This window comes from Zeus faber (genome assembly GCF_960531495.2).
Source record: "Zeus faber genome assembly, chromosome: 16".
Classification (NCBI taxonomy): Eukaryota; Metazoa; Chordata; class Actinopteri; order Zeiformes; family Zeidae; genus Zeus; species Zeus faber.
In genome coordinates this window covers 13,554,496-13,572,577 of record NC_137202.1, presented here as the reverse complement: position 1 = coordinate 13,572,577, position 18,082 = coordinate 13,554,496, and the positions used below count along the sequence as shown (strand labels likewise).

Sequence of the window (18,082 nt, the reverse complement as noted above, 5' to 3'; positions counted from 1 at the left end):
TTTGTGGAAACTCGGCCAACGGAGCGGAGCGGGGAGTGAAGGAGAGAGAGATGTGAGTGAGAGGAGATGTTCATGTTTATTTCAATTTCGATCTCAGCGCAACATGAGACACAGGGAACCGAGTCCGTCGGACAAAATGGTCCGTGCGGAAAGGTCGGCTGGGTCCGTCAGAGAAATGGGTCCGTGTTTCGCAGTGGTAAACATTGGAACGTTCCCAGCTACGCAGTTATCTCATTGAAACAAGTCCAATTTTTTTTTTTAATGTGAATTTCCAAATTTGGATTTTGTTTGCGAGATTTGTCTCCATACCTTGTGGTGATTTGTTTATCGTTTCTCAGTTGGTGATAATCAAATGAAATCATCTGAATTTATGAGGTGGGGAGAGGGTTTTTTTGGGGTTTTTTTTTTTTTTAAAGGTACAGTTCGTTTATTATTTCCAGCCAAACAGAAAGAAAATGAGCGACTCGGCGGACACCAAATTAATCTCTGTGGATTTCGAGATTTTCGGTCATGTGCAAGGTCTGTATGTCCGCTCAACGTTGGCTTTCCTCGTGTTGCCCCGTGGCGTCTGGACTGCTGTAACACGACTGTAAAATGATCTCAGCTGTCCTAGTTTTATTTAGGAACATTTCTCTCACCAGCTCTCTGCCTAATCCTCTGTCTATTTATTTATCGGTCCATAATTTTGAATATACTGACTTTTAGATTTTCCTGTATAGTCGAGACAAACAAACTGGTAACATTTTTGAAATGTAAATTCACACAAGCCTACACTGAGGGTGGAATGTAACCATATATATATATATATATATCTCATTTTTTACATGACCAATTCCATTGTAGCACCTGCAATGACTATTTCAGTAAAATACTTTTTTTTTTAAATTCAAGCAGTGCAATAGATTTAAGACGGCTATAACTTATTTAGACCGCCACAATAACAATGAATCCTCAGACCAACCAAAACGTAATCCTCAGTATTTAAGTATAGTACTGCTTTTGATAAAAGTATTCAGTTACTTTTCAACCAATGTTAAGTACAATATATTGTAGTGTAACTGTGTTGTAAATACATTTTGTTGGAAATAAATGTCTCTCTCTCTCTCCCTCTCTCTCTCTCTCTGGGTGACAGGTGTCTGTTTCAGAATGGTGAGATTTTCTACTCTCACAACCTTATTTTCTTACCATATCTTATCTCATAGCATTATCTCAAAAATTTTTATTCTCCTCTTGAAAGAAAACCCAACAGCTGCAATAGATGTAACATCCAAAATTGCTCAAACAAAGAGCCCTGGTGATGATAATGTACCCAGAGATACTCACTGAATCTCTACAATTTCAATATGAATTACAGCAGAACTTTGCACTTCACAGTTTATGAGGGGAAAGAGCAGCTAGGCATGGCTCATTTTTGTATCTAATGGTTTAAAAACCTTTTAAAATGTCATAATTGTTCATATGAAACTAACAAAATAGTATGAGAATAAGAACACTATGAGAATGACAATACGCCCAAGCAGCAAGATATCACTGTGATATCGGATTGGAAGGTCCCTGCTAACGCCATCCGGTGTTACATTTTATTACAGTCATTTCACATAATTCTCAATTATTCATTTACATTTACATTTACATTTAGTCATTTAGCAGACGCTTTTATCCAAAGCGACTTACAAGGGAGAATAACATTCAAGCTACAATTCATTGTTTCATTCTCAGAGTTGTTTACATCCACACATCCAGTGTACTTCCAACCTTCATTCCCCTCCTGCTCTCCCAGTATACAGAGAAGGAGGCCCTGCAGCTGGGTCTGGTGGGCTGGGTGAAAAACACATACAGTGGGACGGTGGTGGGACAGGTCCAGGGTCCCACTGAGCTGGTCAACGAGATGTGAGTACACAAGGATCAGGAGAAGAGAGGAGAGGAGAGAAGGAGAACACCCTGATGATTGTTTTTTTAATAATTTTTTTCTTATTTTTGTAAACGAAGAAATACAAAATTGCAAAATGCATTTAATAAAAAGGGGATATATTATACTCATTTTGAGATTTGGAGTCATCAATTGAGACCGTGAAGGATCACGATCGTTCCTCAGCTAATTATTTTATTTCATTGGAGTCTCAGATTTTTACTGTCATGACACCAATGAGCTCATTAAATACAGCGATCGAGAACAGTTTAAATTTCATACCAGTCGTCACATGACAGAAACGACTTTACTCACACATATCTTTCCAGATCACAATAATCATTTTATTGTGAGTCTTATTTCTTTATACCATTTTAAACTATTGGTAGCTATCTCCATTAACCTTTATAATACATTCCTTGCATAATATATACGATATAAACATAATTTATGTGTTATATAACACGTAATATTGACTCAGAACGTTGCTGCTGATTACAATGGACATGCAACAGACCACACGAGACACTAGAAGACTACGGTGACTCAGATGATCTGCACTATTTGTAGATTGTATCCTTACCTTTTGTTACCACTAGATGGCGCCTTCTACCTACCTGCACTTGTTTAACTTGCAAACTAAATCAAAGGGAAGACGTGTGTGTGTGTGTGTGTGTGTGTGTGTGTGTGTGTGTTTGGATAATTCCTCAATTCCTGTTTAAGGAATGCAGACTGGTCACGCACGCGCACACACACACACACACACACACACACACACACACACACACACACACACACACATACACACACACACACGCCCTGCTGATGAAACCTGTTAATAAGCCAGGCAGTCTTCTGGAATAGATCACGCTGAGGTAATTTTTTTGTTTTTACAAACCCACCCAGCCTCATCGAGTTAATGTTATGTAGTAAATATATATAAATGCAATGATTAAATAACTTGTATCTAGTGTAGTTACAAAAATTTTAAAACAATGGTAATAGATACCTTTTCCTTCTTTATTTCCATGAGAAGAACATACTTGTACTTATATCCACAGCATGGTACAGTAATAGATTATTTTAAGTTGATGCATTATGGACATTTTGGACAGAGTAAGAACAAATCAAGGCATATTTACTGTTCTGGGCTTTATGCAAACCTGGGTTTGGAGCAGTATGTGTGTGTGTGTGTGTGTGTGTGTGTCTGTGTGTGTGTGTGTGTGTTTAGTGCCGTGACGATGTCAGCGGGGTGGGAGTGGTCGTGACATCCAGATGCATTTTTTAGTGATGTCATCGGGGCGGGGCGGCTCAGCCTGTCTCGTTTCTATGACCTCACCACCATCTCCAGAGAGCGTGAGTTCAGCGGTACTCTCATTTTGTGTGTGTGTGTGTGTGTGAGTGTGTGTGTGTGTGTGTGTGCGTGTGTGCGTGCGTGCGTGCATGCGTGCGTGTGTACGCCTGATTGGAGATGTGGTATAGCCTGCCGAATAGTGAGCCTGCTGAATAGTGAGCCCCATCTAAAGCTACAGATGGACCCTGCCAAATAGTGAGCATCCTAAATCCGTCACCCCCATAGAGGCTTTGAATGGATTTATATTCTTTAAACATCACAAAGCGACAGTCTAAGACTCCGCTCTCCTCTCCGCCTCTCTTCTCTCTCCTCCTCTACTCTCCATCCTGTGTGATGTGGGTCATCATACCTAGGAGGCTGGTACCAGATCTATTTTGATTCTGACACAACACACACACACTCACTCTCACACACACACACACACACACACACACACACACACACACGGTCATGTGCGATGTTTTAATCGCATATGGTCGCCGGTCACACTTATCATCTTTCCTGCCGGCTCCACTTTTACCATGACCTCACTTCCTGCCACACATAGGAACCAGGAATTGACTTTTCCTCTGAGGGGAAATAGATGTTGCTGAAAAGAGAAGTGGGGAAAAAAAGCCACGGTTTCCCTCTTGGAAACGAGTTGTAGGAAATGAGTGGCTCTGACACGGGACAGACGAGCTGCTTCCCACATACACGTACACATCCCACACACACCCTGGCAGGACGTTCGCCTCTGTGGCTGCTTTAAGCTGCTCCGCTCGTTTCCTAATTAATTTGGACACAGCGCTTAAAATGGCGTGTGGGCTAAAACATGCTGTATGGAGGGGAAACCGGAGCAAAAACATTGAAGCATGTTAAGATTCCACAATAAAATACAGGTAGTGGGTCTACTATAATGTGGTCATTGGTCAAAGCTGCAGTAAGTGAGTTAACTACAAACCTGAAACACATGACTGGTTTAGAGTGTGTGTGTGGGTGTGGGTGTGGGTGTGTGTGTGCGTGTATAGGCCCCGGCAGCAATACAGGGGGTCCAGGTTAGTGGTGAGGGTTACAAATGATAGTTTTCAGAGCTCCCATGAAACGCAGCATCACTTCCTATCGACGCCAATTACAAATTTCCGAGTTCACATAGAAGGCGGGGTGCCCCTTCTGCCCACTGCTTCTTTATTGTCTTAAGAAAATACAATTATTTCATAACAAAACAAAAACATTTTATTGAAATGAAAAAATATATCTGTTGGAAAACAACACAAATTACAGTTATCCAAGTTCCACTGAATACAGCATTGCTCCCGAGTTTTGAGAGTTCCGTGAACGCACCATCGCCTCCCGTGTTGGAGCGATTTCAACCGGAGGGCCGTGTGTCCGCAGCGCGTTCGCGTCTTACCAGAGAACGAGTCCACAGGTTGATCAATCGTAGATGGCGTCGCTCTCTCAGACTGATTAAAAAAAAAAAAAAAAAAGATTTATTTAATAAAATGTTTTTTCTTATTCATCTCATTTAAGGCAGTGCTTTGCAATATGTTTATCGTGCATGTTCATATCCCGATAATGATGAAAATAGGATTTATCATGCAGCCCTACACTGTGGAACTCGCCGGGTGCTAATGAGCACCGAGAGATGAAACGGGACATTTATATACATATAACCTGGACATATATAACCAATTGAAAGATGATGTCACAAAGCGCCCCACTCCACAAACTAATCAAGGTACGCTAATGTTCTGCTACTTCCGGTAGATTTTCATCGGTTTTTCACTAATTCCTGCTCCAAATGTAGATCGATATGGATCAAACTTGAACCACAAGATGTCTGCGACATCCCGGTTTTACCGAGACCTCAACCATGTCTGGGGGTTCGGCGGTTTTCGTGCGCCAGACACTTTTGGCCCAAAAAACCAAGGAAAAAAATAATAATAATTTAGGTGCTGGACCCCTAAATATAGGCACAGGCAACAAAGCATGGGGTGCAGGTAAGTTGCAGTAATTTCACCAATGTGAAAATAAGCCAAAAAATGAAAAGATGACTCAACGCACTACTTCACAACATAAGCTAGAAACCCCCCATTATCGACAAATAATATGTTCACTTACTCAAACTCTTACGAACATTTCGCAGCATCACCGGGGGGGAGTTTACCAAGATAACAGACCTGGGGACTACTGTTCCGCCCCTAGGCGGGGAGTTTCCCTTCAGCATCCTCCCAACAACAGGGACCAGGCCCTCAACCGCCTTATGCCACTCCACCAGACTCTAACGAGGAAGCCAGAGATGAAGGACCACTTTGTAGACTTGTCAACTTGTGGACTTCTTTCGCAGTGGACATCCCCATGCTGAAAGATGGAGCACTGGTATCTACCAAGCTTTGGAGTCTACCTGGTTTGCTTCAGGACTGAGCCAGTTGCGATCATGGCTGACCTTCAGCGGCTGTTCCATAGCTTCCTGGTCAGGGAGGATCACCGTGACAACCTTTGCTCTCTGTGGTTTCGTGACCACCCCTCCCTAGCTGTGGCCATCTATGGCTTGCAGAGGTCTGCCACTGAAGGAGAGAAGGAGTACGGGACCAAAGCAAGCCAGTACATGGTACGGCACTCCTGAAACAACAACGAGTTGAAGTCATTGGCCAAGGGCTTACAAGACCTTGACTTAGATTGGGACTTCCCTCCCGTGCAGCTGTCCACCGACACATTCACTTTCTGTGTAGCAGCCAACGAAAGATCTTTCACAGGACGTGGTGTGCCTTCGACTGTCAACAGCCTATTCAACCCTCTGGGGTTTGCCGCACCTGTCAGCATCCAAGGCCGCGGCAGCCTGAGGGAGCTTACTACCGCTGGCGTCAAATGGGACGCCATTCGTCCAGTCTCTAGAGCTCAGAGGAAAGAGGCCTTACCATCGCCAGACTCGAGCACCCAACTGGACCACCCGATGAAGGCTCTGACCTTATTAACCCCGAAACTGATGGGGAGCTCCACCTAGAGGTTACCGTCTGTGTCACACGCCATTCAGGCCGAGCCTGGCAGTGCGGCGGTTCGAGAGTTTCTTCAGCTGGAAATCTCTCTCAAGAACCGCGGCCCGGCTCTCACTCACTCCTTCGCCCGAGCGCTTCAGAACAGCCCTCACCGCAGCCGGGACGTCTGCGGCAAGCCTCAATCCAAAGAGCGGCTCTACCCTCGACCCAGAGTATTCGACCCTGGAGGGTCTGAAACCCGACGAGGACAAGCGAACAGCAGGCGGTGGGCAGTCACCTTCACATGCATGAGCTCACGTGCAGTGCACATCGAAGTGCTGGAGTCAATGGACTCCTCCAGTTTCATTAACGCTTCTTCGCCATAAGAAGAACCAGTTTAGGTCGGACTGCAGGACCAGCTTTGTGGGCACCTGCAAGGAGCTCCAGATAAGACTCCATCGGCCCTAACGACAAGCAAGTTGAGAACTACCCGACAGAGTGCGGATGTACATGGCAGTTCAATCCCCCACCCTCTTCACACATGGGCAGCAGCTGGGAGAGGATGATTGCTGTCACAGGCTGTATACTGGACGCCATGCTCCTCAAACAAGGGGCCGCAAAGCTAAACCATGAGGTCCTTACAACATTCATGGCGGAGGTCACAGCGATTGTCAATGCCAGTCCTTTGACATCGATTTCCGCGGACCCAGAGCATCCAACCATTCTCACTCCAGCTACTCTGCTTCCCCAGAAGGTTGATGCAACCCCATTACCTCCAGCCCAGTTCAATGAGAGGGACCCGTTCAATTGCCAATGGCGACAAGGCCAGAGTCTAGCAAACACCCTGGGACTCGTCACAAGGGTTTTTCCCAGCAACGACGGGAAGGTGAGGAAGATCGAGGTAAAGATAAGCGAGGACGAAAACCGCTTTCATTAAAGATACCAAAAGTGAGCTCCTGTCTGTGGGTACTGATTGGGAGAGTGTTTAGCCATGTACGGCTACACGTGGTGAGGGCAGAAGAACTACTGACACCAATTACAGTTTTCAGAGTTCCCATGAAATGCAGCGTCTCTTCCTACCGACACGGATTACAGTTTCCCGTAGAACGCAGCATCAGCTCCTGCTGTCTCGCGTCTCGAGCCCGGTACATATCCTGTGCAGAGCAACACATCAATGGAGTCTAGAGCACTGCGCACCGCGCACCACGCCCCATGCGAAAGCCCACCCAGAGCCGCACCCTGCATATACGTATACAGATACTCCTTACTTAATGACCTACCTGTTTAACGACCGCTCGGACATTCGACCAGCTCGCTGTTCAGTCTGTATTGTGCGCTGTGTACAATACCGCGACTGATACCTCAGTCTCGTTCCCACAGTCTGTCAGTATTCACTACACTAGTGTTCGCAATGGCCACACCGCCTTACCGTGAAATAACACAGGTCCTTGCTTATCGACCAATTCACTTAATGACCTGGTCCGAGGAACGGAACTCGGTCATTAAGTGAGGAGTACCTGTATACCATATTGGATGATGATGTCACAAAGCGCCCTGCTCCACCACCCCCGGTACGTTGGCTTGGCCGCTTCCAGTTCCTTCCCTAGTAAAATGGGTTTTTTTTACTAACATACTGATATAGTCCATTGTGGATCAAACTTGGACTACCAGTATGTGTGGACTGTCCCGAATACAAATCTTATTCATTTATGTCCGTGGGTTTTTGCTTAAAACACCACACTACAATTATGCATTCTAGCCATTCTATCTTGCCTCTATAACCCTACTGTTCCGGACGCTCCATCTCAGTGTGTGTGTTGCTTTAAATTAAAGTACTGCTGCTCCCCACACCACAACACTGTTTGCCCCAGTTCTGTGAGCCTGTTGTATAAACTTCCGTGAACTTCTGTGAGCCTGTACGTAAAACTTTCACTGATTTCACCTTATCAGTCCACCAATATCTGTTTCTGAACAAATTTGAGGCGAAAAATAATGAATCTTCACTTATTTTAGATCAGCCTCCAGTCTATCTACCGCCTTTTTTTGAAAGAAACACACAACAGAATATTTTTTTAAATACATTTCCATCGTCTGTAATTTATTCATGGGCAGTTGCTTTTAATTTCTCTTTCTTTTAAAAGATTTGGGCTGGTCTTCCAAGCAGCACTTGTTATTCTCCAGCCATGGTGGAGTTACTCAGATGGGGGGCGGTTCCAATTCTAATGTGGGCCCAGTGATAGGTGATGAAGGGATGATATGTGAACGCCATGTTTTAGGACATGTTTTCTGAAATAGACAGCTCACAAAAAACTGACTGAGTTGTGTTATTTCACAGTTTGTGTGTTAGTAGGCTCATCAGAGACCCAAATGTATGTGCACAAGCATGGGAAAAGTCAGTTTTTCATAAGAGGTCCCCTTTAAAATCACAATCAATAATACAATGCTTAAAGAAAACAGTCAAAAACAGAGGGTTCAGTGAGGGATCTTGATAACATTAAAAGCAATTTTTTTCAAATAGGTGTGTTTTGACAGAGAGTGTTCTATTTTGGTTTTGGTTCAGACCGTTATTTGGATGTGGTGTGTGTGTGTGTGTGTGTGTGTGTGTGTGTGTGTGTGTGTGTGTGTGTGTGTGTGTGGTGTTTTGGAGGGAAAACACTTGGATTACCCATAACCTCCAAACTGCTGCTGCTAAATGCTGCTTGCGACTTAACGCTAAGCCCCAACCGGGACTGCTGTCAAGTGTGTGTGTGTGTGTGTGTGTGTGTGTGTGTGTGTGTGCGTGTGCGTGCACATGCGTGTGTGTGTGTGTGTGTGTGTGTGTGTGTGTGAAAGGGAAAAATAATGCGGTCATTTAGATTTTCGTGTGTTTAAGTGGGAGTAATGTGTGTTTGTGTGTTGAGCATAGTTCAGCAGGCATGTCTCTTTTTTCTTGATCTGTCTCTCTGACTCTGTGATGACTGGTAGTGTCTCTATAGACGAGGTTTCAAGATTCAAGATTTTTATTTGTCACGTGCATACAGGTATGCAGTCAAATACAAGGTGGCAGTGCCTACAGAGATTGTGCACAATTTTAACAGAAAAAACATTCCAAATTCCAATTTGACAATGTATAAAATTAAATAGAATAAGAATAGAAATGTGGACCGTACAATGAGAAAAACTAAATTCTGTGCAAACTAGATCAAATCTAGTCCGTACATCCAAGAAAATATATATATTCTATATCCAAAAATATATATATATACTGTACATCTGAAGTGTGCAACAAATAGAAGATGAGCAGCACCAGCAGCAGTATGTGTGTAGGTGTGTAGTGTGTGTATACCTGTTATAGTATCAGTGCCAGTGTGTGTGTGTGAGTGTCTTGGGAACGGGGCACTGGTGAGACCAGCGTTCCCAGTCCTGATGGCTTGTGGAAGGAAAGTCTCTGTCCCAGTCTTTCTGTTTTTCGCTGCGTGACAGCGAAGGCGTTTGCCTGACCGCAGCAGCTGGAACAGTCCGTTGTTGTTTGGGTGGCGAGGCTCCTTCGTGATCCCGCGGGCTCTGTTTCTGCACCGCCTGGTATACAACTCCTGCGGTTGCTCTACTCTATGTACTGTACATCTGTTGACTGCGAATGATTATAATCCCTCTCTTTCTCTCTCTCTCTCTCTCTCTCTCTCTCTCTCTCTTCCTCTGATGTTCTGCTATCCACCCGGCCCTCTCATTCCCCCCCCCCGATCCATCTATTTTCCCCTTCTGTTTGTTACCTCCAACGTACCCCTCTCCCACCATATCTCAGACCTTCTCTCTCTCTCTCTCTCTCTCTCTCTCTCTCGCTCTCTCTGTCACGCTCGCTCCCTCGCTCTCTGGCCAAGCGTCATAGCAACTAGGTGGATATGACCCAGATACTCTTCAATCTCTTCTAATCGGCACACACACACACACACACACACACACACACACACACACACACACACACAAGCCCCCGTTCATACATTTTAAACATTTAAAAACAGACATAACGGGGATATGCTGGGGCAAACCGAAGAACAATACAATAATAATAGCTTTATTGATATAGCACCTTTAAAAACAGGCTTTAAAAATTGAAAGCAGAGTGTTCAAATCTTGAAAAGAAAAGGCAAAGGAACATAAATAAACAGTAATTAAATTAATTCATTAAATTGTAAAAGCGGATAAAAAAGACGAAAAGAGATACAATATGATAATTAGAAATAGGAAAAAATACAAATACATAAGTAAAAAATAAGATAGATAAAGAAAGGGTGCGACGTCACATAAAAGCAGATCTAAAAAAATGGGTTTTGAGAAGTGATTTAAAAGAAGTCACTGACTCAGCCCATATCTCTTCAGGCAAGTCGTTCCAAAGTCGAGGGGCCCTGACAGAAAAGTCAGTTTTAAGTCTAGACTTTGGAATGGCCAGAAGGGCCCCGCCTGAGCATCTAAGGCTGCACACTGGCTCATATGAGGTCGACATATCTGTTATGTAACTTAAGAGTCAGACCCAGACGTGCTTTAAAAGTGATCAGTCAAATCTTGGAAATCGATTCCGAACCGAACCGGGAGCCAATGGAGCGAAGCCCGGATTGGGGTGACGGGGTGTCGTCTAGTCGATCCGGTGAGAGGCCCAGCTGCTGCGTCCTGAGCTAGTTGGAGGCGAGAGAGTGACCTTTGGTTGATGTCGGGAGGAGTTACAGTAGTCTAGTCGTGAGAAAATTGGGCCGTGGATTACTTTTTCCAGGTCGCCGTGTGATAGTGTTGGTTTGATTCTTGAAATGGTTCTCAGTTGAAGGAAGCGCTGGACATTTTTTTAAAATTTTGTTCAAAGTTTGGGTCAGAGTCAAAAAGCACTCCCAGGTTTCTGGCAAACAACTAAATATTTGTGGACAGAGTGCCACGGCCACTCTCAATTTGACTGGTAGAATTTGGGGGAGTGAACAGTGTGATTTCTGATTTAGAATTATTGAGTTGAAGAAAATTCTCTGCCATCCAACGACTGATATCATTGAGACAATCTACAACAGCAGCGAGGCTGTTTGGGTGACCAGGTCTCAGGGTAAAGGTGTATCTGTGTGTCGTCTGCGTAGCAATGAAAAGAGACGTTGTGTCGTTGGATAATTTAGCCAAGAGGCAGCACATCAATTGAAAATTAAATTGGACCTAAACTGGAACCTTGCGGTACACCACGGGTCATTTGAGCTGCGGAGGATGAGTCGTTACCTATGGAGACTGCGAAGGTTCTTTCTAAAAGGTAGGAATAAAACCAGGCAAGTGCAGCGTCCTTGATGCCAAAATGGCGTGATCTACAGTGTCAATGGCTGCACTTAGATCTAAAATAATTAAAATTGCACTTTTCTCCCCTGTCGGCTGCTAAAAGGATATCGTTGGTTACTTTGAGGAGGGTCGTTTGTGTGCTATGTAAAGCTCTAAAACCCCGACTGGAATTTCTCAGAGCTGTTATTATGACACATAAAAGCCAAAAGCTGGGTTGATACCACCGTCTCTAAAACCTATTTATGCCTATTTATGATCGATAATAAACTCGGTCCAATTGTGTCTTCACCCCTTTAAGAAATGTGGTGGGGATAATATCAAGGCTGCACGAGGTTGATTTCATGTGGGATAGAGTTTCATGTAAAAATGATGGGACACAGTTTTTAAATTGCTGAAAATAACAGTCAATGACCCTACTGGCATGTACTGTATAGCTTGGTCAGGGGATGTAATTTCCCTTCTTATATTCTCAGCTTTTTTTGCAAAAAAAGTTTAAGAAGGCCTCTGGTGAGGCCCCATTAAGATGGCAGCGGGAGGGGGTGATGATGGAGTCTGTTACCTTCAATAAAATTCTGGGATTGGAATGGTTTGCAACTATCAGGTTGGAGAAGAAAGCTGCTCTCGCTTCTTGGACTGCTCTTTGATAATTGCGCGTGGCGTCTTTCCGGTTCTCAAGAAATACGTTTAAACCACTCTTCTTCCATTTCCCTTCTTTTCTCCTGCAGTCTCTCTTTAGTTTCTTGGTGGATTTTATTTGGCTTTTTGTCTTTGAATGGGGCGACAGATTCAGTCAGACGCGTGTCATTAAAATGGGAGACGAGCTCCTCCATGTTAAAATCTGGATAAAAGGCAGTTAAAGGCAAAGCGGCAGCACTGAAAAGCTCGAAAAACGTACTCGCTGACGTAGAGTTAAAAACAGGATTGTAGTGAGGGATAAAAAAATCACTGGTTCCACTGCACCACTACAGTACTAGGTAAAGGGTGTGGCCCTTAGAATGTGTAGGTTCTCGTACCGCTTGAGTGAAGTTAAAAGAGTCAAGGACATCCATAAAATCAGTAATAAAAGTGTCGCTGGGGCAGCAGACATGGATGTTAAAATAACCTCAAATCAGAATTTTGTCATAATTTGACATCAAAGGAGGTGGCGACTCAGCAAATTCTTGCTTGAAAACATCATTTGGTCTCAGTGGTCTGTAAATGATTCAAATTATCACCCGGATCCCTAGAATTAAGCATATAACCAAAATGTTCAAATGATGGCAAATTACTATGTGAAATGGGAGTGCTTTCAAAATCCTTTCTATAGATAACAACAACCCCTCCCCTCCCCTGCCTGACAGCCTGGGTTGGTGCAGGTATGTAAAATCCGGGGGGGGGGGGGGTTCAATAAGGGGGCTGCAGTCTCCCTGACTTAACCAAGTCTCTGTAACAATGAAAAAAAAAAATCCAAATTATTAAGAGTAATAAAATCATGACATAAAAAGGATTTGTTATGGAGTGATCTGACCAACGTTTACAGGCTCACAGACAGCAGCAGCAGAAGGTAACAGAGGTTGTTGAGGAACTCCATTTACATTGTTATGATCAGCCTTGAGGGGGTGTGATAATGAGCGTGCTACCATAGGTCTATGAAAGGAAATGATGGTGGTGATGGTGGACGGCACAACAGTCCCGTCTAGGAGAGCTGAGTGGGCTGCTGGAGTAGGGGGTGGAGGAGGTGGCTGTATGGTGATTGGGTGTGTGGGACTCACCGACCGTCAGGTGGTGTATGCGCTGCAGGAGAGGAGTGTGAGTCCAGTGTTTATGGAAAGTAGACGGGATCCTTCGTGGTTTTAATGGAGGCAATCATCCCTAAAAAGATCCAGTCTATTGAAGAAGGCGGTGAAGTTGTCCGCGTAGGGGATGCCTCTGTTGCAGCAGTAGCCCTTCAGCCACATGTGCAGTTGCCGAAATGGGGGGGAGGGCAGTGGGCCGGACACAATGCACTGTTTGTTTGTATTTGAAACACTGTTCACGAGGCCGACAAAATCTTCACGTTTCTCTGATTGCTGCGTTTTAAGGTCGTTGGTGCCCACATGCATCACAACAGCAGAGACTGACGGGTGATGGTTAAGCAGCTGCGGGATGGTGATGTTAATGTCCTCGGCGCTCGCGCCTGGGTGGCGGGAAGTGCGCCACCTGTGGATGACCCAGCGACCAGCGCGGCGGAACAGCCGGCACGACTGGCCTCTGCAGCTGCTTCGGAGGATGTCCCAGGGTGCGCACAAACTGAGGAGCTAGGCAGACGGCGATGGAGGGGAGTGTGCCTCCCTGGGTGAGGGACGGACGCCGGATAGACCGCCAGGCATGGAACCAGAGGAGGAGGATGGCGGCGCTGGAGATGCGGCCGGCAGCGGTAGAGAGCGTCTCGGTGCACTCGATGCCACGGTGGACTGTGATTCCCTCCCCCAAAGGGGGGTAACTCCTGCATCTCCCTGACATTGACGGTGGGCTCCAGGGCTTGGAATCTGTTCTCCAGCCGGAAGAGTCTCCGGCATAGAGAGGGGCAGGGGGCGCTCACATCGCCGGCCACCGCTCGCCGCCAGTGTCCAGGGCTCTGGGGTGGAGCAGATCCGGGACTTGGGCCATGGCTCCTCTTTCAGAGCCGGCGGGGCATCGGATGGACCCGACTCACCCACAGCGAAGATATGGATCCGGGCCAAGGGAGAGTGGCGTCAATATTCCGTCCGATCACAGCCGCGGACATGAAGCAAGAGACGTGCTTAGCCTGAGCGCAGGCGATGGAGGTCAGACGCACAAACAGTTCATGCTTTTTCTTCACATCCTCACGCAGGCTGTGGATGTCTTTAAAGACAGAGAGAGCGCCGAGTCTGTCCACCAGGCACAAACCGTTCTCACAGTCCGAGGGGGGAGGCATGGATGCCGGCATAGTGAGCAATATGCTAAGCTAACAGGCTAACGCGCGCCAGCCAAGCCAAAGTCTGCATTCCAAAATCCGAAAAAAAAAACCAGTTCAGGCGAGGGTCAAAAGCCGAGAAATAGTAATGAGATCACAGTGCGAACAATTTCAAATCCGTAATCCAAAAACAGGTTAAGTTATCAGGTAAAGTTGGGAACAATTCAATGGAATAACGCACTGACGTGACAGCCGGAAGTGACGCAGCGAGCCGAAGGTCGAGAGCAAACATATTGTTCTTGAAAATTGCCCCTCAATGTTTTCAGTGTCTTCCAGGCTTTCTCACCGAGTGGCCGTTTGATGTAAAGAACTTTTTAAAGTACCAAACAAAAAAAGGACACTGAACCATGGAGATAGGAGGTTTTCCTACCGTATGAGGATTCCTGTGAAGATGGGAGGTTTTCAAATTGGTTCTTGTCAAGTTACAATTTGAATTCCCCAATTTTGCTTTCAAGGCTACGTCCACTGTCCTTGGAGAAGACTTGTGGGGTAAAGGACGGGCTTATGACTGGAGTGGAGTGGAGTGGGGAAACCTTGATGGGGTTAGTTTCCCCATCAGTCAGCCTTTCTGACCCTGTTGAAGAGAGGAAAGGGAACCACACCATCATCCAAAAAAATGTTTTTGTTTTTTTTTATCCAACAAAGGTGTGACGTTTGAATGGTTGCTTCAAACAGCTGGGGGAGACACGTCTCTTTACCCGTGGTCCGTGTCCAGGCCCGGGTCCTGTGATTGGAAACCCCGGCCGTTGTTCCCAGGGTTAAATTTAGCCGCTGGAATGTTTGTATTTTCCCATGATGCCCCTTGTCCAGATGTTGGTCGTATGTGGTGCATTTGAGCCAGACCCTGAACCGTACTGGAAACACACAGCCTGTGATGTGCATCGTAAAGAAATATATAGTGTATGTTTCGTTTAATGAACTACTTCCTGAATCTTCTACTCCATGTCGGGTCTTCCATCCATATTTCTAACGCTGGTATTTCTCTATCTCCCAAACTCTGTCTTACTCTCTCGTGCTTTCTCTGTCTCTTGGACCCCCCCCCCCCCTCCTCCCCTCCTCCCCTCCCAGGAAGGTGTGGCTGAGTAAAGAGGGCAGCCCCAGCAGTCGGATCACCAGGGCCTCCTTCTCCAACCCGAGAACCATCGAAAAGTTGGAGCTGTCCGGCTTCAAGACACGCTTCTAGGCAACGAAACGAACGCACCCCCTCAGCCCGACCAGGTCCAACAGGGGAGAGAGGGAAACGCGCTCCGAAAGCCGCTCCCAGTTGATCGGTGTTTAGATGTACTGGTTGCGGAAGTAACTAATTACTATTTCTTGTGTTGATGTATTGGAGTCGATTTTTCTTTGAGATGTGTTCGAACGGTGGGGATCAGAACGCTTGGTTTCTCCCCTATTTTGCTTCCGTCTAATGAAATAGAAATAGCAAAATCCTGCATAATATGTCTTTAAGTATCCACTTTGAGTGGACTTACGCTTCAAAAAAATGTTTTTAAACAATATTTTTCTCCCTCGCCCATGAGACTGGCTCCTGTCAAGTCAGTACGACAGGGGTCTATCTCGACGATTAACATGATAATTATTCTGATGGTCGACATTTTTTGTTTTTACTGAAATGCTTCACACAGAGGCTTTGTCCTTTCTCTTGCACGCTGCTTTGGCGGCTGCCAGGAATACAGGTGTTTGAAAAGTAATACTCTGACTCTGTTAGTTTTGTTTGAGTGGTAGTGTTTACAGACACAAATATGATCACTTATATACATAATGCAATATTTGGCATGCAACGATGCTTCTACTTTAAGTACAATTTTGAGTTTCACATCCAGATATCCCTCGTGGGTTTTTCCTTTCCCGCCTAAGAATTTTGGAAATATGGAAGGGTCTGTTGTTAATTGAAAAACCTGAAAAGTAAGATTTTCACACAAGTGCTTGAATTTATACGCACAAAGCAAATTATGATCTGTCCTTATTGCCCCCCCCCCCCCCACCCCCAAACCTGTTATGATGACATTAGGATAATTTTGTGCTGTTTTTGGGACAGACAGACACTCAGAGACCCATGTGCAGAGCGAGAAAAAGACACAAAGAAACTGAGGAGAGAGAGTGAAGCGTCGGGCCTATTGTTGTTGATTATGGCCTTTCAAACCCTTGAAAACCGTTCTTTTTATTTCCCAGGATTCAACAGGCCAGAATGACAGCGTCCCTGTCATGTCGAACAAAAGTGGCGATTAAAAAGGGAACAATTAAGTGTTTTGTCGTTCGGAAAGGCTTGCTAATTACAGGAGCAAATTTGAAATGTTCCCCTGAATTCGTTAACGTAGCTGCTAACGATGGAATGTAAATGGAAAGACCTGGCTATCTGCTCAGTATTTGAGTTAAAAGTAATTGAATCTGAACGCATCAATTCAAAATACATTAATAGATTGACTTGATGTAAGGAAGATATTATGGAATAGAGCAATAGTAGTGTTTTAATAAGAATAAGAATAAGAATAATAGTCAAGAGTCACCGTTCATGATGAGCGCTGTGCAAGTGTCGAGGGACTTTTATTTTGAAAGTTAGAGTTCAAGTTCAAGGGGTTATTTGTCACATACATAAACATACGGTTATACATATATGCAGTGAAATATCATGACGCCCGGTGATTACGCACAATAAGCTCTAAAAATACTTCAAATACTAAAATGTGCGTAATCAACACGAGGCGCTTGCGCAGGCGCCTGCAAGGGGGCGGCGCCACAATCGCGATTCTGGGTTTTATTATTATAAAGTAGAATTAATTGTCTGTGTTGTATTAAATATACATTTAAATCCTCCTAAATGAAACTTACCCTGGTCTACTTTGTATACGATGTATGTGATGAATATGAACAATCGCAGTTGGAATATAAAACAAATTGTATTATATGTTGTTATAATTATATAGAAATTATGGGAACTTTATGAGAAATTGGGGACCTAATGTGAAGTTGCTGCGACTGCTCCATATTATTTCCACTAGACGTCAGTTTCTGTGCTCATCAAATTCTGGAGTAGATGAGAGAAGATGCTTAAACGGAGTAGACGCCAGTCTATCCTACCAGGAAGCGTTTTGGGAAAATTAGTCATCACTGGACTCAGAACGGAAGGGCTTCCATCAGTAAGCGTCAGAGTTGTGATTGGCCCAGTTCATTAGTAGCCTGCATCACATTTAATGGCGTCCAATCAGATCGACTGTCCTATTTCCGCGCTGCTTCTTTTCTACTGGGAGAAGTGTGTGTGTGTGGGGGGGTAGCACCAGTAGCACTGGAGTGGCTCTTATATAATCCCGGATCATGTGACCTGATAATTTCATCTTCCCCTGGTCCAATTTAACTGCAGCAGGAGACCTGAGTCACACTGAGTTGCCATAACAACAAATCCCTGACTCAGGAGAATCCAGTCCCCCCCGTGTGTGTGTGTGTGTGTGTGTGTGTGTGTGTGTGTGTGTGTGTGTGTGTGTGTGTGTGTGTGTGTGTGTGTGCGTGTGTGTGTGTGTGTGTGTGTGTCTGTGTGTGTCTGTGTGTGTGTCTGTGTGCGCGTGTGTGCGTGCGTGTGTGTGTGTTTGGTCAGATTGTTAGATTCTCCTTGGGTTGAAAAAAAAAGACCCCACTAGACC

The 18,082-nt window shown here is 45.0% G+C and overlaps 1 protein-coding gene across 1 annotated transcript; it reads left to right on the top strand.

The window, feature by feature from the left end:
* Nucleotides 1–427: 427 nt before the first annotated feature.
* On the top strand, nucleotides 428–16,037 carry acyp2 (acylphosphatase 2, muscle type). Its single transcript, XM_080016167.1, has 4 exons — nucleotides 428–519; nucleotides 1,133–1,149; nucleotides 1,781–1,890; nucleotides 15,516–16,037. The coding sequence occupies exons 1-4, from the start codon at nucleotides 456–458 to the stop codon at nucleotides 15,628–15,630; spliced, it is 306 nt and encodes a 101-aa protein (XP_079872293.1). The 5' UTR covers nucleotides 428–455; the 3' UTR covers nucleotides 15,631–16,037.
* The last annotated feature ends 2,045 nt before the right edge of the window (nucleotides 16,038–18,082 follow it).